General features: G+C 39.1%; 1 protein-coding gene across 2 annotated transcripts in view; it reads left to right on the top strand.

The window, feature by feature from the left end:
- tekt3 (tektin 3) overlaps window positions 1–25,865 on the top strand; it is a 30,650-nt gene extending 4,785 nt beyond the window's left edge. For both annotated transcript variants that reach the window (XM_072241977.1, XM_072241978.1), the window contains 7 exons: window positions 87–669; window positions 4,436–4,519; window positions 4,607–4,677; window positions 7,065–7,208; window positions 7,890–8,112; window positions 14,094–14,248; window positions 23,347–25,865. In XM_072241977.1, coding sequence (XP_072098078.1) covers window positions 112–669; window positions 4,436–4,519; window positions 4,607–4,677; window positions 7,065–7,208; window positions 7,890–8,112; window positions 14,094–14,248; window positions 23,347–23,563 — 1,452 coding nt within the window. In that variant the 5' untranslated portion in view covers window positions 87–111 and the 3' untranslated portion in view covers window positions 23,564–25,865. The remainder of the gene's footprint in view (window positions 1–86; window positions 670–4,435; window positions 4,520–4,606; window positions 4,678–7,064; window positions 7,209–7,889; window positions 8,113–14,093; window positions 14,249–23,346) is intronic.
- The last annotated feature ends 513 nt before the right edge of the window (window positions 25,866–26,378 follow it).

The raw sequence follows: 26,378 nt of genomic DNA, 5'->3' as shown, positions 1-26,378 counted from the left end.
TATACACATGTTATACAGTGCTGTCCTGAAAAAAAATTTTAAAATGTGTTTTAAAAAATAATAATTTGTGTACTTCATTGGAACAGGCTTCATTGAACTTTTAGAACCAGCATGACCGCTACTTACACTCGTCCTAGGCCAGCTACTGCTAACTTTCTGCCAGCAATTTCAACAATGGCATCAAGTTACAAGGGGCACTATCCTTTTAATGGGTATAAACACAGCTTAATGATGCCTTGGAGGCCTAGTACTTACTATAAGGTAGCGAGCATTGCTCCTAATCTAGGCTCTATTTCTGTGAATGACCCTGGACCTGTTGAAGCCAAAAGTGCACATTTACCATCAAACAGAACAGCACTAATTACCAGGTACACTCCCCAGGATTGGCATGAATTCAATCAGTTCAATTACAAGGAGTCAGAGGCCACCAGACATATTGCAGAGAGACTAAGGATTGACACTGCTCGTCTGCTCCAGAACAAGGACAACGTTACAAAGAAAACACAGTTTGAAACCAACAAAAATTTGGGAGAACGTGTCAATGACATTATGTTTTGGAAATCTGAATTAGATCATGAGGCTGAGCAGATAATTGGAGAGACTAACGCTCTTATACAGGCCAAGAAGCGACTGGAACGAGCCCTGATAGAAACAGAAGGTCCTCTACAGGTAAAATGCTCCCTGATAGTTAATTTTTTTGATCTCTTAATGCTCAGTAATATACAATGTCTGATATATGCATAGATAATGTCAGATACACTGACTAAAAAATAACTGTATTCAAAAAAGGCAAACAACAGGAATTCTGCAGATGCTGGAAATTCAAGCAACACACATCAAAGTTGCTGGTGAATGCAGCAGGCCAGGCAGCATCTCTAGGAAGAGGTACAGTCAATGTTTTGGGCTGAGACCCTTCGTCAGGACTAACTGAAGGAAGAGCTAGTAAGAGATTTGAAAGTGGGAGGGGGAGGGGGAGATCCAAAATGATAAGAGAAGACAGGAGGGGGAGGGATGGAGCCAAGAGCTGGACAGGTGATTGGCAAAGGGGATATGAGAGGATCATGGGACAGGAGGTCAGGGGAGAAAGACAAGTGGGGGTGGGGAACCAGAGGATGGGCAAGGGGTATAGTCAGAGGGACAGAGGGAGAAAAAGGAGAGTGAGAGAAAGAATGTGTGTATAAAAATAAATAATGGATGGGGTACGAGGGGGAGGTGGGGCATTAGTGGAAGTTAGAGAAGTCGATGTTCATGCATTCAAAAAAGAATTGCTTTAAGGATATTTTAATTATTTAAAGAATAACTGGTATAACTTTCCTTGCTTTTTACCTGTTCAGCTACAGAAGTCTATTGATCAGTGGAAAGTAGAGTTGAAGTGCATTTCATTCCAATTATTTCCTCACAGTCTAATCTCTCACAGTATGATGCTAATGTGTTGAAGATTGTTGATACAGTTGGGAAGAAGGTTAGCCTTGGTTGTTATTGGGATAAATCCAAAGCATTTCACCTTTAATGCTTCGTGTTACCGATTTATGACACTTCTTTTGGTCGTATTAAAATTCATAAGTATTCATACAAAATAGTTACTTGATTTAATTGGCTTAATAGCTATTTGGGTAGGGATTGTGTCAGAAGTAAAAACTGAACAGGAGCTGAACCTGAGTGGAAACCAGTTTTAGCAGAGAGGTATGAATGGTCGAGTAAGAACCCTGCTTGAAAGAAATAAGCTGGATTCATTTTCACAGTCAGTCTACTTTAACCACAAGTATCCAAGGGTCACAGACCTCAGAAACTTGGCAGTTAAAAGTCAAAGACAAGGACTGGCTTCATGAGGTGAATGTTTTGACATTACTGCTTAAAGGCCAGCAAGAAGTGAAGAGCTACCTCCAACTCCATTGGGCAACATAACAATATTTCCCGTTCCCCATCACCATCTGCTCTCACCCACAAGCACCGTTAAACCTCACAGTTACTCTTGTCGGACAAGACCTCCTCACCTTTGATCAATCCTGTACATTTAGTTAGGTCTCTCTGACCACCTTCAAACTTTTTCATTGCAAGCAAGGCTCTCAGGTGTAGTTGTTACAACCTCCTACCCCCTGCCTTGAAGTCAGTCTACCTTGAAATCAGGATCACCACCACACAATGACTTGTCACATTCCCCTCATACCTACACCTCTTGTAGGCTTATCAATTGTGAAGTAGGATACTTGCCCGAAAACCAATAACCCAACTTAATCAGAATCAGGTTTAATATCACAGGCACATCTCATGAAATTAGTTGTTTTGCAGAAGCAGTACATTGCATGCATAAAAAATACTATAAATTACAATAAGAAGTATATATAAAAACAATTAAATAAGTCGTGCAAAAAGAGAGGAGAAAATAGTGAGGTAGTGTTCATGGATCCATTGTCCATTCAGACGTCTAATGGCAGAGGAGGAGAAGCTGTTCCTGAAATGTTGAGTGTGTGTCTTCAGGATCCTGTACCTCCTCCTTAACAGTAGTAATGAAAAGAGGGCAGGTCCTGAGTGATGGGGGTCCTTAATGATGGATGCCACCTTTTTGAGGGATTGCCTTTTGAAGGTGTCCTTGAAGGGGAGCGACTAATGCCCATGACAGAGTTGGCTGAATTTACAACTTCCTGCAGATTTTTCTGATCCTGTGCAGAGGCCCCTCCACACTAGATGGTGATGCAACCGTTCAGAATGCTCTCCATGGTACATCTGTAGAAATTTGCGAGTGACTTTGGTGACATACCAATTCTCCTCAAACTCCTAATGAAATATAAACTATGTCATGTCTTCTTGGTAATTGTGTCAATAAGTTGGGCCCAGGATTGATTGTCAGAGATGTTGCACCCAGGAATTTGCAACTACTCACACTTTCCACTGTTAATCTCTTGATAAGGACTGGTGAGCGCTCTGTTTCTGAAGTCTACAACCAATTCCTTGGTCTTACAAATGTTGAGTGCAAAGCTGTTGAACAATTCAACCAGTTGATTTATCTCGCTCCTGCGTGCCTTCTCATCACCATCTGTAGCTTTGGCAACAATAGTTGTGTCATTGGCAGATTTATAGATGGCATTTGAGCCGTGCCTACTCACACAGCTGTGGGTGTAGAGAAAGTAGAGCAGAGGGCAAATCACACATCTTTGAGGTGTGCCACTGTTGATAGTGAGAAGGAGATGTTATTCCTGATCCACTCAGACTGTGGTCTCCAAGCGGAGAAGAAAAAATCCATCTGCGGAGGAGAGTACAGATGTCCAGGTTTTGGAGCTTGTTAATTAGAACTGAGGGTGTGATTGTTTTGAACACTGGGCTATAATCAATAAACAGCAGCCTGAAGTAGGTATTACAGTTGTTCAGATGATCCAAGGGTGAATGGAGAGCCAGTGAGATTGCATCTTATTGTAGTGACAGGCAAATTGCAGCAGGTCCAGGTCCTTGCTTAGGCAGGGCTTGATTCTAGTCATGACCAACCCTTCAAAGCACTTCATCACAGTAGATATGAATGCTACTCGGCAATAGTCATTGAAGCAGGTCACCCTGCTCTTCTTAGGTACCAGTATGATTGTCGCCCTTTTGAAGCAGTTGGGAACCACTGATTGCAGCAGTGAGAGATTGAAGATGTCCTTGAACACTGAAGCCAGTTGGTTGGCACAAGTTTTCAGAGCCTTACTATGTAGGGCCTCATGGCTTGCGAGAGTTCACCCTCTTGAAAGGTGAAACGCCACTGTCCTATTTTGCAGCACAGTAAAGAGAACAGGTTTATTTGATTTTCCTTTTCCTTTCACTACAGGATAAAGTAGAATCTCATCTTTGAGGAAAGGGCAAAGCCATTCCATTCAATTGCACTTTGTGGGATTCAGCTAAAATAATCTTCCCTTTCCATGGGAGGGGTATTACAAACAAGGGGACATATGTTAAAATGAGAGGAAGAAATCTTATAAGGGACTTGAGAGGATTATTCTTTACACAGCATGGTTAATATATGGACTTGGGTTCGCAAGAGATGATGAAGTCACATACAATCACCACATTTCAGCGAGAGGTTCAGACAGGCATTTTAACTGTGCAAGGCACAAGCCTAATATGGGCAAATTGTTTCTGTAGATGGGTGAACACTCAGCCAGACATAGTGGTCAAAGGACCCATTTTTTGTGTTGTACAACCTCAGAGCTCTGTGACTGTCTTGCCTTCAGAAGAATAATGAAACTTCTTTGTGGTCATTTTTTAAAAATCCATTCTTCAGGTTTTCCTGATTTTTGAATTATTTTTCAAATGGTTGTGTTAAAATTGAATAATCTGTATGAAATTAAATGGAATCTGTAATGGTTCAACATGATAAAAAATCAACTGCCACATAATGTCTTGCTTCTGATCCACTTGTTTTACACATTGTTCTTGATTTATACGTAAATTATTAATGTAACAGGTGGCACAGGAGTGCCTATATCAAAGAGAGAAAAGGATGGGTATAGACCTCGTTCACGATGATGTAGAGAGGCAATTGCTAAAGGTTAGTGACTCTCAAGAACTCTAAACTTTATTTGTTACAGATATATTTTGGTATGATCCTTGAATAATATTTGCATTTTTTTTGCAGGAAGTTGATTGTATCAAGTCCTGTCAAGGAAGAATGAGAAAACACTTGGACAGGGCAATTGCCCAACTTGCGTAAGAATAATAATTTAAATGACAGTCCAAACTATTGATTAAAAACTTTCAGGAATGATCTCAGAGCTGCAACATTAGGGAAAAAAGAGAGCCAGTGTCAAACTGAATTCTGTATACTGAATAGAGTTGAGTGCACTACATGTCATTTTTATATTTTATATGCTTAGGTTAACAGGATTGGGCAGTGAAGTTTACCAACACAAAGTCATCTACACTAAAGTTTAATGTTGTTGTGAATGCAGTAGTATTATATTAGGGAAGCCATTTTACCAAGTAAATTCCAGGGTTCTACCCTATCATCTTGGACTAATAACTAATTAGATCTCTGAGGCCCACTGTGAAATTACAGTAAAGTTATAGAGTTTAAATACTCACTGAAAACTGCCTTCCCACAATTTAAATAGCTCTATATAGATTACATTACATCAATGATTCCTTTCAAATATTAATACAGTGGTCCAATGAAGATATTTATGTGCAGAAGCCTATGTCACTAAAATTGAGTTTTCCAATAGTTCCATTATAATGTCCAAGGAACGGATAAAATAATTGAATGACCGTAGATACATACAGGCTGAATTGTAAGGTTTAATTCAGTGAATGATTCTACAAGTCTACCACTTGGATGAAATGATGGTGGGATGCTTATGGAGTTCTTGTCATTTTAATGTTCTTTTGAGTGTTGGGGAGTAGGAATTGTCAATCAGTTGTTTTTTCAATATTTTATCTATTTCCACAACCCCTTTTGTAAAACACGGAAGCCTAATTTCAACATAAGAATCCTTTCAGCCTGATAACCACAATTATATAACAGACAAGTATGATCTGATGGCCTAATTAAAATTATAAATCTTTAATAAAATTATAGATTTCCCCAAGAGGCTGAGGTTTATGATCATTTGAAATCAATTGGGTAAAAGTGAATTTTCCTCTGTGAATGATAAATTTAATGTCTATCTAGTCTGATTTATGGGGAAATTGTACAAGATGAGAGAGTATCTAAGAGGCAATAAAAGGATTAACATTAAGCTTTGCTACAGTTTTTTTTTCCCGTAACAGAGACAACAACCATCTGTATCAAGAGTAATCTGGTGCCTGTTGGCTGACTCCAGATATATGAAATCAAAAATTGCCAGATTAGAGAAGCTGTCTGAAGTTGAGATTGGTCATAATCAATATGCCTATTGTACTATCATACAAATTAGTTTATGCAGATATGTCATATTATATTTTATCATTTTTGTCCAAGTGTCACCATCAAAACACACTATCCAATGTCTGCAGTTTGCTATTGTATTCAAATTTGTGGACATGCATAAAGCAAAATCAGAGACTGATGAAAATATTCAGTACGTAAGGCCTCATCTATACAGACAGAAACATTTTAGCTCAGTCATTTTTTTTGTTCTGCTGACAGATCTTCTGCTGTAATAGCAGATTGAACATGTTGACTATGGCTAGCACTTTTGAAGTCAATTGGTCATGTCTACTTAAGACTAAGACTTAGCTGTGGGCTGATGAACACCAGTAACTGCCTTCAAGGGGTGATGAATTAAGTAACAATTTCTAGGGGCTTACTTTTGTTGGGAAAAGGTTGATCTTCTGATCTGGTATGGGAACAGAGTCCCCACTGGTTTGGGTGAAGTCCAAATCTGGAGTTTGAGTTGAAGAGCTTTTGTTTTATTTCTAACCATTTCTTCATATGTTAAAAGTTGTTTTAAATAACTTTTGACAGTTTGTTTAAGTTGTGGCAAGTTTATCTGCAACATTTTATAAATCATTAGAGAATTCTTCAGCTTTGGCAGAAGAGGTGCTCAGCAGCACACTGCCTGAGGTTTACTGAACACTGGCCTCACGGCTGCACTGCATGGGCTGAAGGATTTAGCAGTTTGCACCCCTCCCGGAGAAATGCGGATGGTCATGGCCCACAGGCAACAAGTCCAGGCAGATTGTCAAATATAACTTGTTTTGGAAGGTTAACTCCATCTCACCTGTTGAGTCCTTCTGGAATTTCTGCTTTTATTTCCAATACTTCCAAGTTTTTTTTTAATTTTCATAGAAAAGTAGGAAATCTTGCATCTTTTATGACTGTAAACTGAGGTAGGCTAAAATTGTGCATAAGGCAGCTGTGGATCCATTTCTGACTATAGAAAGCACCTGATGCTTACTTCCACTGAAATCTATTGGAGTTAAGTGGATCATACTGACAAAATGTCATCATCTTGAATCATTAACGCCATTTTTGACCTGCTGAATGTTACATGCTACTATTACATGCTGAATTTTACCGTTTTATTACAGAGTCCAGCATCGGTGGTATTTTGCTTTGGTAAAATTTTTCCCAATTTCAATTTTTACTGAAACAACAAGGTTGCTCATTTTTGCAGATCGAATAGAAATGCCCAGCATGAGCTGGAGCAGGATATCAATGATAAAAATGTAGCTTACAGAATTGATGGAAAGTGTCACCAACTACGAAACACATCTGATGGCATCGGTTACTACAGAGGGCTGGATCGTGTAGATGCTACGTAAGATAAAGCAATAATTTTGAGTTACTGAGTTGTTACCTTCTTTACTAAATAAATTCCATTTTCTTTTTTGGATAAACTTACCTATGAATTTTTGCATGGCTGTACATTTGTGGCACCTAAGCACCAAAATGCATACATTTTATGATGACTAGCAGAAAGAATATTCACTTGTATTCTTGTAACCATAACATCTCTTTGTAACTGACCATGGACAAATATCTCAAAGAGAACATCAGTGTGAAAGAATAAGGAGAATTCAATCAAATTGACTGGAAAAGGAAGGGAAGGAGTGGGGAAATTTGATAAGCAGCTCCTTGGTTCCTGTGCTTCTATCAATATTTTTATCTGATTTACTGCATAATAGCAGTGAGTCATGTTCAGCTCAGTGCAAAATCTAATGCATCTTAATTCATTATCATAATAATTTAACAATGAGATTTAAAAAATTATCTTAAAATTTCTTCAAAATATGTAATATTAGGAATCCAACCATAGTAAACTGTTCACCTATGATAACAGCAAAGATTATACAGTAAGATGGAAAAAAACTTTGGAAGCAAAATACAAAGAACTGACAAAGATTGGTGTTCTAAGTGATTGGTGAGTTTCTAGTAACCAATAAAAATCAATAGGTAGAATCTAATTGCAGTCATTTTAATGTGTTTTTATTTCAAACAGAATTTCAGTTCCAGAGTCTTGGGCCAAATTCACAGATAATAACATTTTGCGATCACAGAGTGAACGGGTCTCTTCTGCTAAAGTTCGGGATGATATAGAAAATCTCCTAAATTCAACAGCCAGTGAGATGTGGAACCAGTTCAATGCTCTAAATGTATCACTGACAAACCGCATCTCAGAGACCAGTGATGCCAAAAATAAGTTGCAGATACATCTTGCTAAGGTAAACTGATGCTTTGGGTTAATAATTCTGATAACAGTCAGTAATTATTCAATTTCATGGAGTAAAGTTAAGATTTGTAAAAGCATTTTTGCATTATGTCCTAAAGAGTATATGGACAATTATGTGGTTATGTCATGGTCAGGTCCGTGAAGTCTCTGTTCCGTTCACGGTCCGGTCCATCGACCCTTGCTCCCAATCAGAGGGTTTTCCTGTCTACCCTGTTTCTGTTCTTGTTGAGCTGTAATTGAGGCAGCTGATGCAGGTGGGGGCTGGCTGCATAAATACCTTCAGAGACCAGGGTGTGGCTGCTGGATTGTTCTTGTCCTTACTCCTTGTATCCCTTCCCCTGCCTTCTGTTTCCTGGCCTGAAGCCCTGCCTTGTCTTGCTGGTAACTCTCGCCTTGCCTGAAGTTCTGTCTTGCCTTGCATTGCCTAAAGCCTTGCCTTGTCTTGCTGTCTTGTCCTGGAGCCACCCCATACCTAGCTCCCTTCCAGTCCCTTGCCTCCATCAGGTAAGCCAGGCCATCTTACCGTTACCTGCGGTTGGTTCTGTCCCTTCCTTCCATTGGGTAACCCAGGCCGTATTGCCGTTACCTACGGTTGGTTCTGTCCCTTCCTGTCCCTTGCCTCCGTCGGGTGGAGAACCGCGCCCTGCCCAGGTGGAGCCTGCCTAGCCTCAAGCCTCCTGCCAAGCCTTGTCTCTAGCCTCTAGCCTCTAGCCTCAAGCCTGAAGACACCATCCTCGCCTGCCTGCCAAGCCTCGTCCTTGTCTAGTTCTGGGGTCCGAGCCAGAGGCAAGACCCAGGTACTGGGTCCTTGTCCAGTCTCTGGCTCGGAATCCAAGCCTGGGCTCCTAGCTCTCTTGTCCAGCCCTGTTCCGGGTTCCTGGTTTTTGTGTCCATGCCCTTGCCCTCACCCTGTATCCTAGTCCTGTCCCTAGTACTTCAGTGTCTGTGTCTTGCACTTGGGTCCGTTCCTTATGACAGGTTAATATTTGCTTATATAAATATATCATTACTTTTGTGAAACAAAAAGTCTTTAGACATTTACTAGCTGAAGTGTAATGGATGGCTTTTATTTGAGTTTCGTGAAAAGTTTGTGTTCCTGGGTGCCAATATCTCCGAGGATCTATGCTGGGCTCAAAATATTGATGCAATTATAAAGAAGGCAGCCGTAGGAGTTTGAGGAAAATTGGTATGTCACCAATGACGCTCAATTTTTTACAGAGGTACTGTGAAGATCATTCTAACTGGTTAGATTACTGTCTGGTATGGAGAGGCCACTGCACAGGATCAGAAAAAGCTGCTGAAGGTTGCAAACTCAGCCAGCTCCATCATAGGCATGAGTCTCCCCAGCACCGAGGACACCTACAAAAGGCGATGCCTCAGAAAGGTGGCATCCATCATTAAGGACCCCTATCGCTCTGGGCATACCCTCTTCTCATTGCTACCATCAAGAGAAAGGTACAGGAGCCTAAGGATACACACTCAACCTCCACCATCGAATTTCTGAATAGACAATTCACTACTCCCCTCTCTTTTTGCACCTCGTATATAATTATTTATATATATATATATAAATAAAATTAAACACAGTGGATTAATTGGTTAATTAGGACACATCAGAACCAGTACATTTTGGCCCAATTAAGCGGCTGCCCCAGTTAGCCGAAGTTTCATGGAAATAGTTAGGAAGGTATAAAAAAGACAAACTACTGTTTAACTGAGTAACACGTTATGTATTTAAATGAAATACAAAATAAATTAGAATATTGCTATTGCTGCTTTAGTGCTAGAAAACTGTGTGTAGTTCCTAATAGTTATTGACAGAGGAATTCATACAATGTATGCTGCCACGTCCAGGGATGGGTAGCACCTCTAGTGAGCGGCTTGTTGTGTCCAACCTGGAATATCTTCAAAATTCTTAACTTGTTGAAGTAGTGAAATCATTTTATTTTCACTCCTGACCATTTCTGACATCTTCAAGCCTGAAAGCTTGAAACTGTGCTGAGCAAAACAGGTATGAATTGCCTTATTCCTTTTTTCACGCCATTATTGACAAAAAGCACTGCTATTTAAGCATAAACACTCACAACTGATGCTATTTAAAAGCTATTCCTTCTAAGCATAACGTAGTGTCTACTGACCACCCAAGTTCACAAGATTGACGCTAGTTAAAAACTGGCACCAGTCTCCTGTCCCAATTAAGCGGCATAGTGTCCCAAATAAACGAAGGGAATCCCGCTGTTTTCTTGATTAGTTTTCGTTCTTTTAGAGCTGTCCCAAATAAGCAGCTGCCCTGATTAACTGATGGACCAATTAACCAGAATCCACTGTATATATTTATTGTATTGCAATGTACTGCTGCAAAACAACAAATTTCACCAGATCTGCCAGTGATAATAAACCTGATTCTGTTTTCTGAGAACATATCCCTTTCATAAATCAAGGAATGGTAGTATTTACACATCAGGGTGTCATCTGATTGGGAGGGTAACTCACATGAGTTCTGCTGCCTGTATCTATTGTTCAAAAAGTTCAAATTAAATTTATTATCGAAGTACATGTGGGAGCAGGATGGGGATATGTTTCTACCAAAGGAGGTGTAAGATGCTGCTTCACTCTACAAGACTGAAGGTCACCCTTGGGCAACATGTACCACCTGCTTGGTCCCCCAGTCAGGGTCTCATGGACCACGGGAGCAGGCGGAGGAAGGTCGGATGAGCAGCTGGTGCATATCACGTCCTGGTTATGCGACCACTGACACCAGACAATCTCTGAAGAGTATTGAAAATGGCTGGGGTCACCTGTCTCGTAAAGACCTGCTCAGAAGAAGGCAATGGCAAACTACTACTTCTGGAAAATTTGTCAAGAATAATTATGATCATAGGACACGGCATATAATGATCATGATGGCATATATGTCATCATGTACAACCCTGAGATTCATTTCCTTGTGGACAAGCTCAATAAATCTACAGAATAATAACCCTAACAGAATCAATGAAAGACCAGGCCAATTTGGGCGTTCGACCAGAGTGCAGAAGACAACAAACTATGTAAATATAAAAAAGAGAAAAGTAGTAATAAGTAAATAAGTAATAAATATTGAGAACATGAGATGAAATGTTCTTGAAAATGAGTCCATTGATTGTGGGAACATTTCATTGATGGGGCAAGTGAGTTTAAGTGAAGTTATCCCCTTTGGTTCAAGAGCCTGATGGTTGAGGAGTAATAACTGTTCCTGAACCTGATGATGTGAGATCTGAGGCTCCTGTAACTTCATCCTGATGGCAGCAGAAGGAAGTGAGAATACCTTGGGTGGTGAGAATCCCTGGATGGATGCTACTTTCCTGCGACAGCATTTCATGCAGATGTGCTCAGTGGTGGGGAATGCTTTTACTGCAATGGACTGATAAAGTACCCACTACTTTTTGTAGGATTTTCCATTCAAGGACATTGGTGTTTCCATACCAGGCTGTAATGCAGCCAGTCAATTTAGTCTCCACCACAGATTTGTAGCAGTTTGTCAAAATTTTAGATGTGATGACAAATCTCCACAAACTCCTAAGGAAGTAGCAGCACTGCCGTGGTTTCGTTGTAATTGCATCTAAGAGGAAAAGTTTAGTTTTGGCAGGTCATGTTCGAAAGTACTTAGAATCTGCTATACTGTAGATGGTAGGCCTTGCATCCTCAGAGTGTGAATAAGTGATAATTGTGGTAGATGAGCTGCCAATCGAGGGATGATCTGACCTTCTTTAAATTTTTTAGGAGCCTCAATTATCGAAGACAATGGTGCATATCAGAGAACTTAACTGTGAAGGTTTTGGAGTTGAGTCATGCATACTTAGTAGGCTCTGAACAGCTTTTATAGCATAGTACTTATGTGGCTGTTTTAGTTACGTTTATGGTCAGTGGTGACCCGCAAGTTATGGGCTGTAGGGATTCAACAATAATAATTTGAGTAAGCGTGGTTAGATTCTCTGTCACAGTAGATGATTGCACCCTGGCAACAGTATCACTTTGCTTATCTGTCTAAATTTGAATGCAGATAGGGGCTACTTCCTCGTTTGAGAAGTTGTGAATACTGCCCAGTTTTCAACTAACATCCGACTTCTGACATTGGATGGAGGGATTGTCAATGATGTAGCAGCTAAACGTTGCTAACCTTAGAACGTTGGCCTGAGGTATTTGTGGAATTCTGTCTGGTGGCTAACATGATTAGCTTAGGGGAGTAGGATTGATCTGTGAGCCAATGTAGATATAGTATGCCAAAATTATTTCAGTCTATATCGTAAGAAGAAAACTGCAGTTATTTTTCATTTGAACAAATTAAGACTCCAATAAATGGATTTCTACTGACTTTTAGTTTTATTGGGATTCCATGATAATGACAATGTGCTTTAGTATCAGATGTCTGACATTGCAAAACATCTCAATCATGTGCCCTGTGTCTTGTATAGGGAATTACCTGGACATCCCTGTAGATGTCACAGTTTCCAGAACTAGGAAGGTCATAAGCTGGTGTTGCCAAATTCCACCCTCTGGCTGCCAGCTGCCAGCTGCCATTGTGCTAAGGTACTAGATTACTTGTACAGTACAACAGGGCACTACGTATTACCACAGACATCCTAGTTCTCAGCTGAGATGTCTTCTCTCTGAACCTGTAACAGGATAAACTGATTCTGCTGCTGGGAGAAAAAGAGATTTATTATTTATTTCAATTACGCTCAGTATTTAGATTTGCTTCCTCAAGTATTAAACATTTCACAATGGTAAACCTATTTTTTGTTAACAATTTTGTTTAATTTTTAACAGGTTTCAAATGTTGTACCTTCATGATTTTAACTTATTTATCTCCGCATGAAGTCTCATGTTTGTTCACCTTTTAACTTTGCTTATAGAATTTGTCACAGCATTGCATCCTTTTTATTAAGTATGTTTGTGCTTCTACGAGTCTTGTTAGTCTTGACAACAGCCTTGGCTCTCAGATCATATTTGGAATGGAACCTTTCAATACCACACTGTGCAATGTGGCAATTTATATCTCCAAGTATCTAGGGGAGATATTGAGAATCTAGTTCTCAAGATAGTATTTATAAAAATTGTTTGTAAATAAAATTAAATCGATTGACATGAGATAGCTTGGTCCTGAAAAGTTTCAACTCAAAGATGAACTGGGAGACATTATTACCAACACTGGTACAGACGCAGAAAGTTTTTAAGAAAAAATAATGGAATGCAATGAGGAGCAACTCCTGCAAACAAAGTTAAAGCATTGCAAAGTAAATTCCTGAGATTATAAAGCATGAAGGAACATTAAAGAGAAGTATTATTTTGTCTCTCTCATCATCTTTTAGTCTGTGGAAGTTGTCCCAATAATGTTTAATAGCACTAACTGAACATTGAAAGTATGGGAGACACGACCTTTGGAACTGGCCTGCATATGTTTTTCCAATGAAAGTTATTTTACTGCAGTAGAGATAGCTGTATTACATATTTGTTAAAAATAGCTACAGATTATTTACCCACTGTGACCAGTATATACGTGGGTATTGACCTATTACTCTAACATTAACCCTGCAACAACTTTGCGCTTTGATAACCTCACAAATTTAGAAAGGAGATGGTATATATATATGAAAAAAGAATGTAATCACCCATTATATTGACCTGTAGATTGCATATCTAAAGTATGAGCAGATGCAAATATAGAACAATGTAGCCCCAAGGTTAGCTGGAGATTATTTCTCGAAAATATTGTGAATGCCAAATTGCAGACAAAAACGGTAGTTTTTCCTAGAGATGAAAAAAATACTGTTGTGATTCTGTTGTGTTTTACTGCTGATAAAATCAATAAGCCAAGTGCTATGGTTTCTGAATACATGTTCTCCTGATGCAATGTAAAAGCAGCTAGTCCCAGCAAATGATGAAGGATCACATAAACGATTTCTCCCCTGGATGTTTTCTCTGGCTTTATAGACTCTTCAAGAGATCTTCCAAACTGAACTGACCATTGAGAGCATCAAACGAGCAATCAGAGGTAAGGAAGGACCTCTGAAGGTAGCTCAAACTCGTCTCGAGGAACGTACACGAAGACCAAATGTGGAGCTCTGTCGAGATCCAGTTCAAATTCAGTAAGTGGAGAAAGAACGTTTCAACGTGCAGTATACATGTGAGCTGAACAGCAAACACAGTGAATAAAATAATGCTTTTTCTTGAAAGGAATCTGTTACCCCACAAAGTCTCTTTTCCTCTCATTGGCAATATAACTACCAAGGTTACAAACAGACAAATATTAAACACAGACAGATGCCTACAGATCCATTCAGCTTGACCTGTACTCATGAAGCCTTACACAACATAACCCATATAAACACCACGGCACAAAGCCATGTAATCTTTTTGAGGAATTTTTATTTCGTAAAAAGGTGAATTGTTTTTTTTTGGCCTGTGCCTGTGTGCGTGCGAGTCTGTGCGTCTGCGTGCGTACACGTCGGTGCATGTGCGACTGCGTGTCCGTGCGTACGTCCGTGATGATGTCTTTTTCATGGCTTTTTACATGTCGCTGAGCAAGAGAGACTGTGTGGCGTGCCACTTCTCACACAGACATTTTCGCAGTATTTTTTCCCTTTTATTTTATGAGGACCAATTGGAATGAAAAAATGTTACAACACTGAAGAGGGGCTTATTAGAGCTGTTAAGTTAGTCCCGCACCCTTGCTCTGCTCCTGTGGCCCTGTTAATTGCTCTGCCTTCAAGGATTGTCCGATTTTCTTTGACTGTTGCTCTTCAATCCCTTTTCACCACTGCTGAAAACGTTGTACATCATATAACAAGTCCAACTCCTCTTGTCACTTTTTTTTTGGAAAATGTCCTTGAATCTTTGTCCTGGGATAAATTTTCAGATATTAGCATTAATTTTTTCTTGTTTAATATGTTTTTAATGCTAACATTTTTTATGATTTAAACGTCACTATTATATCTCCTCTTTACCTTTCATGTTCTCATATTACAGCTGTTCCCATCTCTACGCATAGCTGTCTAATCGAGGTTCATTTCAATAAATTTCTACCTGTTATGAGGGTTCGTAAACCCTTCTAAATAGTGGCGCTGAGAACTGATCGCACTGCTTCTGAGACCTAACCAGTGTTTTATAAGGATCAGACCGAAGGGAATCCAACATTTATCTCAGATACCAAAAGGTCATATTGGCCCCGTGTTCTAATACAGGACTGCTTCCCCTTGATTTCAATCTCAGCCAGAATTACTGTAAGTCCAGTGAAAATCTGGGTAGAACAGTGGTGTAGCAGTTAGCGTAACACTGTTACAGCACCATAGACATGGGAAATCTGAAGTAAATAGAAAATGCTGGACACGAGGAAATCTGCAGATGCTGGAAATGCTTATCAAGTTAGCATCTGTGGAAAGAGAAACAGAGTTGATGTTTCAAGTCAAGGACCCTTCGCTGGAACTGGGGAAGATATGTATCAAGTTACTTTTGAGAACATCTCTGATAGAATTGCCATGGTGTTAAGTCATAATGATTATCTGGACAATGGGGATAGTGACCTTAAATTTTTGTATATCACCTGGAATGGAAAGTGATGATGGGGTTATTACATCTACGGCTTACTGGGGGCAGAGAGGATAGACAAAAGCCATCAGATAAGGCATGAGGGAATGAGAACAGCAAGAAGGAATATAAAAGCTGTATGTTGCAGGGCTGTGGAGAGAGAAAATTGAGCTAATATTGCAGACAGAAAACATAACAGAAATCACCAGTCTGGATATAGGCAGAAAAAGTTGGTTACCAGAAGCTATAGAATTTGGTATTGAACTTCCAGTCTCAGTATCAAATTCGACTACTATCCTCCCAATAGCAACCATGGCAAAGTTTTCTAAGATGAAATAGTTATTTGGAATTCATCTTGCAAGCAGTACCCATTTCTAACTGCACTCCTCCCTTCCTCACCCTCATGTCAACTTACAGATCACCCATCAGCTCAGGCTCCTGCCTCACCACTCTCCCTCCCTCACTTAACCTGGCCATCCCTCCTCTCCACTCTCAGTCCTGATAAAGGGTTTTGACCTGTGATGTTGATAATTCCTTTCCTTCCACAGATGCTGATAGTCCTGTAGATTGTTTGTTGCTGCAGATTCCAGCATCTGTCGTCTCTTGTGTTTCTCGTTCTACATTTCTGTTTTTCATTGGTGAGAGAAAAATGCCTAAAATATGTGGTGTTTATGAAAATTGATAACTCCTGGACCAGAATATGATTACAGAGTGTCTGAATTTCTCTGGAAATTTAACCGGGAACTTCTTGCTGCAAATCATGCTTGTAGAGAACAAATGCACACATAATGATTTCATTTGCATACAGTGCTTTTCCAGTGCACCGGTGCAGCATCAAAACAAAGACATTACATTTATGCTTCAAGCCTCGTGCACCACGAAATTTTAGGGTGGAATGTTTACAACCAAAATGGTCATGGATGCACCCAACTTTGACCTAGGTGCTGATGTCAAAAGTGAATGGGCTATTGTAAGCTAATCAATTCTGTTAGAATAGTTGTTCTACACAAATCTTGACTAAGCCTCAGCCAAAGTCTAGTCCTATACCCTTTGGAGAAGTGTAGGTCTAACAAAGATCTGATGTGATTATTGCATGGTGTATTGTTCTCTAAGTACAACCTAAAACTTTATATGTAATGGCCCTGGGTCATTCTGGGTTCTTACACTATAACAACCACTTCTACGCACAGAGTCCATGAAAATTCAAGATTTAATCTGCTCAAGCGTACAACAACACTGCACCTTTCTAAGTTAAACACAATTTGCCAAACATGAGGTAACTATCCTAATACATCAAGATCTGCTTGTAATGACCAACTTTCCATGATTGGCTCCCTCACGATATAGATAACTTCACCAGTTAGTGCACATGCTTTTAATTAAATTAATAGAAACATAGAAACATAGAAAATAGGTGCAGGAGTAGGCCATTCGGCTCTTCGAGCCTGCACCGCCATTTATTATGATCATGGCTGATCATCCAACTCAGAACCCCGCCCCAGCCTTCCCTCCATACCCCCTGATCCCTTTAGCCACAAGGGCCATATCTAACTCCCTCTTAAATATAGCCAATGTACTGGCCTCAACTGCTTCCTGTGGCAGAGAATTCCACAGATTCACCACTCTCTGAGTGAAGAAGTTTTTCCTAATCTCGGTCCTAAAAGGCTTCCCCTTTATCCTCGAACTGTGACCCCTTGTTCTGGACTTCCCCAACATCAGGAACAATCTTCCTGCATCTAGCCTGTCCAATCCCTTTAGGATTTTATATGTTTCAATCAGATCCCCCCTCAATCTTCTAAATTCCAACGAGTACCAGCCCAGTTCACCCAGTCTTTCTTCATATGAAAGTCCTGCCATCCCAGGAATCAATCTGGTGAACCTTCTTTGTACTCCCTCTATGGCAAGGATGTCTTTCCTCAGATTAGGGGACCAAAACTGCACACAATACTCCAGGTGTGGTCTCACCAAGGCCTTGTACAACTGCAGTAGTACCTCCCTGTTCCTGTACTCAAATCCTCTCGCTATAAATGCCAGCATACCATTCGCCTTTTTCACCGCCTACTGTACCTGCATGCCCACTTTCAATGACTGGTGTATAATGACACCCAGGTCTCGTTGCACCTCCCCTTTTCCTAATCGGCCACCATTCAGATAATAATCTGTTTTCCTATTTTTGCTACCAAAGTGGATAACTTCACATTTATCCACATTAAATTGCATCTGCCATGAATTTGCCCACTCACCCAACCTATCCAAGTCAGTCTGCATCCTCTTAGCATCCTCCTCACAGCTAACACTGCCACTGTTAATAGATAACAGACTTCAGAAAGGCAGATCACAATGACCATCATAAGGAGTATTGGAGTAGAAGATTAAGCATATCCCATAGATAAATCATTTAAAATGTCCAAACACTAAATCTGATGGAGAGATGTTGGTAACCAGCCACTTGAAATCCAAGTCCTTTAATAACTAATTCTCAGGCCTCTGTCAGTCAGAGTTGACCACGGATATTGCATCCTAGCTGTCTAGATACACAAGCCTGGGCAGTACAATATGGAGAGTAAGCTGTTGCCCGTGTAGCAAGCTCCCCCTCTCCACTCATCTGATGAACCCAAAGGAATGGCAGAGACCGATACAAGTTTGATACCAGCAGCATTGCAGGAAATGACAGTCAGCAGTGAACTCAATGTAGGGCTGCCTTAGGGACTTCAGCTTGGGAATTTTCCCTTGGGGTTTACTCCTGAAGCCTTCCCTATGAGTGGGTATAGTTGCAAGGCAGCGAAGGTTTGAGGTCAGTTTTCCTTCTCCTACACGAGCTGCCGACGACAACTGACGAGCCCCATCTGCCCATAGCGACTGGTTTTAAGGCGCAAGTAACCAACTTTTGTCCCTTTTAATTACATCATATGTACAAGCATAACACTAACTTTCAATCCACTATGTCTGTCGGCTACTAATTTCATATAATTCTATCAAATTTCAAACACTTTTCAGAGGCACTGCCCAATGATGTTGCAAGGTTCACCATCATGAACTAATCACATGACCTCCTCAAAAAAATTAATCTTATTGATTAGTGATTACCTTTTCTAGCCATACAGAACATGCGATTTTCTGCATCACCGTAATAGGTATTGGCCGCATTCATAAGCCTTTAAAACTGGAATAAAAAAATTCTGACAGGCAATTGAGTTACAAGAACCATAAAGCAATTTCCACTTGTTCGTTGTCTTGTTCTCCCCCCCCTCACTTACATTATTAATTTACTGAAGGAAAACCTCCATATCATTACCCAGGTGATGTCATTATTAATTTACTTACATCAATTATGCCGTATAAATAGAAAACAATTTATGAGGACACTCAGATTATGAGGACAGTCAGTCGTTGTTTATTGTCATTTAGAAATGCATGCATTAAAAATGATACAGTGTTCTTCCAGAAAGATATCACAGAAACACAGGATAAACCAAGACAAAAACTGACAAAACTACATAATTATAACATATAGTTACAACAGTGCAAAGCAATACCGTAATTTGATAAAGAGCAGACATGGGTACGGTAAAAAAATGTCTCAAGTCCTGATAGCCCCATCATCTCACGCAGGCGGCAGAAGGGAGAAACTCTCCCTGCCATGAACTCCAAGCGCTGCAAACTTGCCGATGCATTGGAAGCACCTGGCCGCAGCCGACTCTGAGTCCATCCGAAAACTTCAAACCTCCAACCAGCCCTCTGACACCGAGCACCAAGCACCATCTCTGCCAAGCGCTTCGACCCCACCCCGGCCGCCGAACAACAAGCAAAGCTGAGGACTCGGGGTCTTCCCTTCCGGAGATTCTGGATCACACAGTAGCAGCGGCAGCGAAGCAGGCATTTCAGAAGTTTTACAGATGTTCCTCCGTGCCCTCACGTCTTTCTCCATCAAATCAGGGTTGTGCATGGCACCCTACTTGACAGATAACAGATATCATTCACCAGAGTGGCTGCTGCAAGCTGCATAGCGCCGTCGTCTTCTCCTCCCGCCTTACAATAAAATGGCTTACGTAGTTCAAAAGGGTAGAATAGAATAGTTCTTCAATACAGGTCTATGTTTGAAGGTATTTTTGCATGCTTTACATAGATCACATGAAGAAATCTCCCTTTAGTAACCCTCAATAGGATTTCGAATGTCATTCGTTAATAATACAATCAGGAGAGATGAATTGCATAATCAGTTGGACAACACCGCCTCTTTGGCCAGAGTGAAAACTCATTAGGGCCTGCTATTCTAATGGGTGTGATCACTTTTATTACCAGTTGTCACGCAGGGCTGCTGGGCGAGGAGCCTAGCAGGAGCAGTGAAGTAAGGAGTGAGTGAAGACCTATGGTAGCACAAGTTGTGCAGCAGTGGCCGTCAGACTCGGCTACAAATTTCATACTGAGTATGTTGGCACAGTCACCCACAATCAATAATGTAGAAATATTCTAATTAGACTTCCGGAAATTTAGTCATATTTACAAAGGAAAGGATGTCCATCATTTTTAACCAAGCAAGTTAAATATTCTTCAAACTACATGGTGCATTGATTATAAAAGACACATTTCAGAGATGAGTCAGATCATACCCTATTATGCATGGTTTTATAGCAGCTCAGAGTTATTATTGCTCAACCGGTTCGGTGTGGGTGTGAAGTGTAATTAACTTAAGGAGAGGAAGAGTCAATTAGTAATAGCATACTACATAATCTGATATTTTGCAGTTCTGCTCATTCATTGAACAGAGGTTTAAAATGCAATTCTTATCTTTCTAGACTTTGCTTGTACCTTTAAAATTAATCCCTCAGAGAGAGAATAGCACCATGAGATGCAATTGGGTTGCATTCCAAATTCTTCCTGATGTTGTCGTCTAAGTAGCTGAAAACTGCTGACGTTTACTTGAACAGGTCATTCAAGTAAAAATCAACGTGGCCATTTATAAACTGACTTATAAAGCTCAGCAACTAGAAAGTAACTTTCCTGAAATCCACTCTCTCATTCTCGTTATTTCTTATCTTACTTAGCTGTTTACCAAGGTGATAGTAGTTCTTGTGTGAGTTTATGCAATAAATATCAGCAAGCTCTTTGATTTCGAGTTTGATTGCCTCTCAAAGTTCTTACTTTAAAGATTTGTATTAAGTGCAGTGCAATATCAAGCAAGAGCTCTAATTTGATTGCTTCCTCTTCCTTCATAATGTCTAGACAAATATGGAACCCATACTGCCATCCTGGTAGAGATCTCTTGTTAGTGAGGCGATACCTTAGTGGAACAGTTGGCACAACACTTTTCAGCAGCAGCTGTAAGATCGGGATTCAAATCCTGCTGCTATCTGTAACAAGCGTTCATGTTCTCCTGCATAGTTTCCTCTGGCAGCCCCATTTTCCCCCACATTCCAAAGATGTATGGTTAGGTTTAGTGAATTGTGGGCATGCTATGTTGGCACAGGGAATGTGGAAACCATTGCAAGCTGTCCGGTGCAATACTTGTTGATTGAATTTGATGCAAGCAACACATTTCACTGTATGTTTCAATGCTTATTTGGCAAAACTAATCTTAGACCATGGACAGAGAATCAAATATTAGACCTTTCTCCCTCTCATTGTTTCATGCCATACTGATTAGTACATTTTCCAGCAAGATGCTGGGGTTGCTTTGTTGATCTGTTCAAAACACCTATCAGAATCATTTTTACAAGGCATTTGTGGTACACCACAAAGGGATTTACCTTGAGTCAAAGTGCTGTTCAGCCTTCATTAGTGACATCAGAATTCCTTTTCTGACTCATCTATCAACATGTATTTATAGGTGTCTAATCATTGGTAAATTGCTCCCTAATAACTACATAAATCCTGAGCTTCCACGCCACCTGGCAGCTTCCTCCCATTGTTTTAAGCAGCCTGGCTTTGGCCCCATTGTGTAATCTTGAGCCATCGGTTTGTTACTGAGTCCATTGTGAAATGTTTATTGTAAAAACGTGGAAATGGTGTGAAGGTGATGCAACTGCAATGTAGCTGTAACAAACATAGAAACTGTTGCTATGAACACAGCAACCTGGCAGTTTTTCAAAATATCTCATACATGGCATGTCCACAAAAGACTGAAGCCTGAGTGAACTTTAAAAGAAATATTTCTACTTGGCATGCAAATGATCCTTAATGACAACGCTGAGAGACTCCCTTGTTTAGTGAAACTAGTTCCCTGTTTAGACAGCTATCTTCCAAACACTGTCTGGAGGTGGAAATATACAGCATGGGACATTAAGGAAAGGAAAAGAATACCTTCAAATAGTTCATTAAATTCATTGGGGTAAGGCATCTTCAGCTTCACCTTTAATATCTGAAAATATTTTTTATGACATAAAATATTGTAAACATTAAAATACTCTCTGATATTATTATTTGAGAATTACTTTGTGCTTTTATTTTCCACTTTGGCCAACAGACAAGTAATAAATGAAGGACACAAAGGATAGTAAATATGAGAGCATACCTTATGAGTTCCTCAGACCATGAAATCTCTACTGTTGTTAGTATATTCTGTAACTTTAAACCGTGCAATGAACATGCATGGTATTTGGTTTCATCTGGATGGAGAGCAAATGAGGTTTATCAGAATCCAAAAAACATGCTAAATTTTACATATCGATGCACTCAGAACTACGACAAGATAACTCTTAATTATACTGAACAGCCCATAACTTTTATTATTTTACTTGAAATAAATTTTGATAGAATTAAGTTAAAGCATTGACTTAGTGTGCAACAGAAAATAACTTTTTTTTCTATGAAAAGCTTTCAGTGATGATAAACTGAAAACTGACCACTTGTGATAAAGTTCTTTTTCTAACCTTTTTCTTTTTCTAACATTGAAAATCCATTTCAATGTTTATTATCCAGAGTCTTGTTTTCTTTTGTTCTTTGCTTGCCTGTTCAGGACAACCTGTGTTTTATCTTAAGTGCTCTGTATGTGATAAAAGTTATAGCCGGGTTAATGCTGAAGGACTAAAGAAATTGCAAATTCAAGAAATCTGAAGTATAACAGAAAGTGTAATAAATATTCAGCATCTTTAGAGAGAGAAAAACAGGTTTTGATATTACAGGTCAACAAGCCTGCATTGATTTTAGCTCTGTCTGTTCATATTAGTTTACATTTCAGTGACCGTAAAAGTTGAAAGAGGTTTCAATGAAATACATTGTTGGTGATAAATAGAATGGATCTTCTTGCTTGCAGTAACTGAGCTGACCTTGAAATGTGATTCATTTAGTATAAGATTTCTTCACTTATTTTCATCTATATGGTTATGGAATATTTCTTCTTGTAAAAATTATGAAGATTTTTCCAGCGTTTTATGGTCACAACTTAAGTTCATGATTGAAATGGGAGTACTATTCATGCACAATAATTGGAAGGATGACAAAACTGTGAATAAAACTGAAATAGTATTCACAGTACACTTCAATCAGGACAAGAAATACAAACGTAAATAACAGATGTCATAGCAATGATAAGCAACTGACAAATAATATAGAAAATGTTGGAAAGAAAGAAATACTTTCACTACAATATCCAATTTTTGAAATTTCAAATTAATATTAGAGGCAATTTTGTCATCATTATTTTCTTTATCTTTTATCATAGTCTTGTTAATGAAGTTCGGGAGCTCGATACGACCATCCAGACCTTGCAGCGGAGGTTAAAAGATGCTGAAGATACTCTACAAATGTTGGTACAAACAAAATCGACCTTAGAATATGACCTTTCTGTAAAAGCAAACTCACTTTTTATTGATCAGGAAAAATGCATGGGAATGCGTAAGAATTTTCCAAGTACTCCAAGACTGGTTGGATACACATGAAGATTGAATCAGTACTTACTTTATTTTACACTGAATGAAATTTACTAGGCATCATCGTGAGTACAATGGCTTATAATCATATTTAGACTGCTGCCCTGGTGTGGGAACTTGCAGTAGGTCCTTACTGAGTTTCGAAGCGGTGTAACTCACAATTGCAGATGTCACTGAGTAATGATCTTTTGACAAAGTAGAAACTAAAATTCAACATCAACACTGAATTCTTTTCTTTATGGGTGCTCCATACCTCATGGATTAAATCTTTTAAAGGAATATTGGTACAATGTAATCAGCTCACCTGGATTATTTCACACAAGTTGCTGATCACCTTTGATTTTTACACAGAGCATACCAACCCCTTAAACAAATAATCATTGCTTTAATATAGATACCCATTGTAGTTTTCACAAAAGTGTTGGATATATACTTGAAAGGAAGAATTTTGAAATTGGTCTCTTTTTTAACAATTGAATGGCCTCCTTTTGATTCTCTGTCCTTCCGGAAGCTTATAATAATCAAAAAACTATGCTGTGAAAACCATCTTCCCCTGTTTTACACTGTGACTGATGTCAATTGTTTGCTAGTGTTCAAAACAAGTTGGCTTCCTAAAGTGACTGCATTCTCATTATAGATTTAATGAAAAACATTAACAATGTTAAGGTTGTTACAGTGTTTATCTTGCAACTTGTATCAAATACAAAATAAAACATTCATGATGGTTTCTGAAAGCAATTCGTCACTATTGCCTGTAATTTTCGGTGCTAACTATACTGAGCTGATGTTGCTGAGATAAACACTAGTAGTAAAGCTTCTATTGTATAGCACCAGGCAATGATTTATGTGGTTGACGCCTCATATAAAAATGAAATTTATACATCACAAACTGCACCAGATTTTATTTTGACATTTCTGAGTTGGGTTAGAATTGATTAAATCCTGTAAAATTGTAATTAGGCATCTACAATGTTAATCAATTTTTAAAAAATCTACAGGTGCTAGATAGCTGAACAAAGACAGAAAAAGCTAGAAAAACTCAGCAGCACAGGCGAAGTCTGATGAAGGATCCCAGGCCTGAAATGATGACCATTTTTCTTTGCACCAATGCTGAGTTTTTCCAGCATATTTAGTTTCATTACAATGGAAATTCTTAACTTCCAACTTTACTGGTTCAAGTCTCTGATCTGAGTGTTTTTTTTCATTCAGTTAGGGCACAGACACTTATAAAATTATGTATAAGTTAATTGTTGATGGGCATTTCTCTGATTAAATTCCATATTTACTTGACTTCCATTCTTAGCTGGATCAGCTACAGACTATAATTTCAATACAATAAACACAAGAAACATTGCAGATGCTTGAAGTCTTGAGCAACACACACAAAAATGCTGAGGAACTCAGTAAGTAAGACAGTAAATATTGAGGGGAATAAACTTTTTGGGCCTAGTCCCTTCATCAGGACTGTACTATTCCAGTCAGCCTGTTCCTCTTGTAGTTTAAATTCATTCATGGGTTTTAACCCCTGCAGTCTTTGTGACATCAAGTTGTATTAAAATCTATTCCACTCCTCCTTTTCTCCATTTCTGGCCTTTAGTGTACTCTCAGAGGCCACTTTATTAGGTTCACCTGTACACCTGCTCATTAATAGAAATATGTAATCAGCCAATCATGAGGTAGCAACTCAATGCATAAAAGCATGCGGGTGTGGTCTTGAGGTTCAGTTGTTGTTCAGACCAAGCATCAGAATGGGGAAGAAATGTGATCTAAGTGACTTTGACTGTGGAATGATTGTTGGTGCTAGACGGGTAGTTTGAATATCTCAGAAGCTGCTGATCTCCTGAGATTTTTATGCACACCAGTCTCTAGAGTTTGCAGAGAATGTTTGAGAAACAAAAAAAACATCCAGTTAGCAGCAGGTCTGTGGGGAAAAATGCCTTGTTAGTGAGAGAGGTCAGAGAAGAATGGCCAGACTAGTTCAAGCTGACAGAAAGGTGACAGGATTTTCATATGACGTAATTTGACCATTTCCAAACTTATTTTACTTCTCTGTAATGTTGGTTGAGAGGAACGGAGTCGTCGACACTACGATTTTTCATTTCTCCCATTTTTTACGATGTTAAAACAGCCCAGGTCTTTTTTTTTTCAGTTTAGTTGATTAATTCTGTTTAGATTAGTTTTTTGGGGGGAGGGTTATTATTTTTTTTTCCTTTTTCACGATTTTTGTCTAGATATTTCTCTTTGTTCTGTATTATTCATTGGTATCCTATATGATTGGGAGTTTTGTCAATTAAGTATTTTAAGGTTTTATAATTACTCATGTTAATTATAACAATGTATTCCCAATAACTTTGTATTACTACTATGTTATGTTTATATTTTATGAAACTAATAAAAAGATTGAAAAAGAAAGGAAGGTGACAGTAACTCATGGTTTACAACAATAGTGTGCAGAAGAGCATTTCTGAATACACGACACTTCATACCTTGAACTGGAAGGGCTACAGCAGCAGAACACCACGGACGCATACTCAGTGGCACTTTTATTAGGTCAAAGAGATACGTAATAAAGTGGCCATTGTGTGTATAGTCTGTCATTATTGGCAATTAGATCTCTTAACTGTCTATGTTTATACTCTTGAGTTCCTTCATCAAAGGTCCATCTCCTTCTCTTCCTTACTATCTTCCTCATAATCACCTTTCCATATGTTCTCTAATGATTCCCTTCTGTAGCTTAACATTCTTTGTTGTCTGAATACATTCTGTGAAGTGCTTTGGGATGGTAAGTACACCAAATTAGAGAATGTTTTAGAGAATGAAGCAA

Source organism: Mobula birostris, chromosome 24 (assembly GCF_030028105.1).
Source record: "Mobula birostris isolate sMobBir1 chromosome 24, sMobBir1.hap1, whole genome shotgun sequence".
Taxonomy (NCBI): Eukaryota; Metazoa; Chordata; class Chondrichthyes; order Myliobatiformes; family Myliobatidae; genus Mobula; species Mobula birostris.
This window is presented reverse-complemented; position numbering and strand designations above follow the sequence as displayed.